The 2,022-nt window shown below is 57.9% G+C and overlaps 1 protein-coding gene across 1 annotated transcript; it reads left to right on the top strand.

Moving 5' to 3' along the window:
- Nucleotides 1-642: 642 nt before the first annotated feature.
- Nucleotides 643-1,807, top strand: LOC117998361 (beta-1,4-N-acetylgalactosaminyltransferase bre-4-like). Its single transcript, XM_034987143.1, has 2 exons — nt 643-786; nt 1,614-1,807. Exons 1-2 carry the CDS (start codon nt 656-658, stop codon nt 1,717-1,719), a joined length of 237 nt encoding a protein of 78 aa, XP_034843034.1. The 5' UTR covers nt 643-655; the 3' UTR covers nt 1,720-1,807.
- The last annotated feature ends 215 nt before the right edge of the window (nt 1,808-2,022 follow it).

The following is a 2,022-nucleotide window of genomic DNA, read 5'->3' as shown; positions in this document are numbered from 1 at the left end:
GGCGAGGATGATGGTGGTGAGGATGATGTTGACAGCAGTGATGGAGGTGAGGTGATTGTGTTGATGGCATCAGAGATGGTGAAGAGGATGGTGGTGGTGCTCATGCTGGCGATGAACATGATAGCAAGTGATGATGGTAATGATTAAGGTGGTGATGATGAAGGAGAACATGATGATGATGGAGGGAGAGGAGAGGGAGAGGCAAACCCTGTCATGGTTTCTGGGCATCAGACCCAATCTTTGGTAGGAGCAGAAACAGACGTAGGTGCTCCCTGCTCCTACCCTAACCCCTGCCTCCCTCAGATGGTCTCTTGAAGGGGATGATCCTTGAGAACCTTGAAAATGGCCGTGGATGGAGCTGGGGGGCTGATGATACTGACTCTGCCTAGGATGGGGGTGGGAATCCAGGAAAAGTTTTCCAGGGGAGGTAACCTTTGAACTGTGCCCTCATGGACACAGTTCTGGGTTTTCCAGCTCCAGTGGGAATAGGGTCCAAGCAGGAGAATGGCACTTGAAAAGGGGAGAGGATGGGCCTGGCAGGTGGGGAAATGCTCCTGCCTGCTGGTGAGGGAGCATCGAGCATCTCTGTCCATCCCAGGTGCACAACACCGCCTTCAACCGGGGCAAGCTGTGCAATGTGGAGTTCTGGGAGGCCATGCAGGAGGAGGAATGGGACTGTGTCTTTTTCCACGATGTGAACCCCCTCCCAGAGGATGACTGCAACCTCTACATCTGTGACATCTATCCTCCTCATGTGTCTGTGGCCACTGACAAGTTCAACTACAAGTAGGTGGAGCGAGGGGGCCTCCTGGGGGGGATGGTTGGCCAGGCCCTGTGCTTTCCTGGACCTCGCCCTGCCCATCATTAGGGTCCAGGCCTTGATCCCTGGGACTGAGGCAGAGAGGGATGTTGGGGCCCAGGGAAAAGCCTTGTAGACAGGGAAGAACCTTTTGGATGCAGGTGTTAGGGGGGTTGGTCAGTGATAGAGAGGGTCATGATGGAGGTCAAAGAAGGGAATGTATGAAAGGACGGGCTGACTAGGGGGCAGGAGAGGGTGATCCCAGGGGTCTAGGGAGAAAGGGCCATTAAGGGGTCACAAGGTGGGCCTGTCAGATGATTTAGGGGAGGGGATATCCAGGTCAAGTGAGGGCCCATCTCAAGGGGCAGAGGAAGGGTTACTCCAAGGTCAGGGAAGGGGACACCTGAGGGGTCAGGGGAGAGGTTAGTTATCACAGGGGTGAGTGGGGAAGAGCAAACCCAGAAATAATGCTTGGGAATCCTGGCCAGAGCCCCTGTTGCCTGAAATTCCTTGTTTCCAACTCTCTCTGCCTCTTCAGGCTACCCTACCGTGGCTACCTTGGGGGGGAGTGTTTGCCCTGCGCCCCATTCACTACCTGAGGATAAACAGCTTCCCCAACTCATACTGGGGCTGGGATCATGAGGACCATGACATCACTGCCAGGTGGGGGGTCCTGCTTGAGGAGCCTAGCACGGGGCTGCAGGACCCTCCATGGTGTGGGGAACATAGGCCGCAGTGGCCTGCAGGGCTGGGTGTGGCGTAGGGACCCTGTCAGAGGCAGGCATCTGGCCTCCCTACCCTCTCCCCCTGTAAGGCTGCAACTGAGCGGGATGCTCCTCTCCCGACCCCACCGGCTCTTTGGCTGCTACCACATGCTGGAAGGGCAGGACCCCAGCCACCAGCAGAGCCCCCAGAGGTAAGTTGGGGTTGGAGGCAGGATGTCCCATCTTGGGGGGGGTCCCTAAGTCCTGGGCTCACGTGGCTGCCCCTCCCCCCAGCCCTGGCCTTCTGGCCTCAATCCGCTGCTGATGGCAGCAGGATGGCATAAACTCACTGGGCTACAGGCTGCTCTCCAAGGAGCTGCAGCCCCCCTACACCAGCCTCACCGTGGACATCAACTTCCCAACTTCCCAGCCCTAGGAGCCCCCGTGCCAAGCTGAGGGGGAGCTGGAGGCTGGAACAGAGTCCCTAAGACCTGGGCTGCAGGGCAGCCCTCCCAACTG

The sequence above is a fragment of the Mirounga leonina genome, unplaced genomic scaffold, assembly GCF_011800145.1.
Source record: "Mirounga leonina isolate KUSES-001 unplaced genomic scaffold, KU_Mleo_1.0 Mir_376, whole genome shotgun sequence".
Lineage (NCBI taxonomy): Eukaryota > Metazoa > Chordata > Mammalia > Carnivora > Phocidae > Mirounga > Mirounga leonina.
Note: the sequence above shows the minus strand (reverse complement) of the source record. Positions and strands in the feature narration are given on the sequence as shown.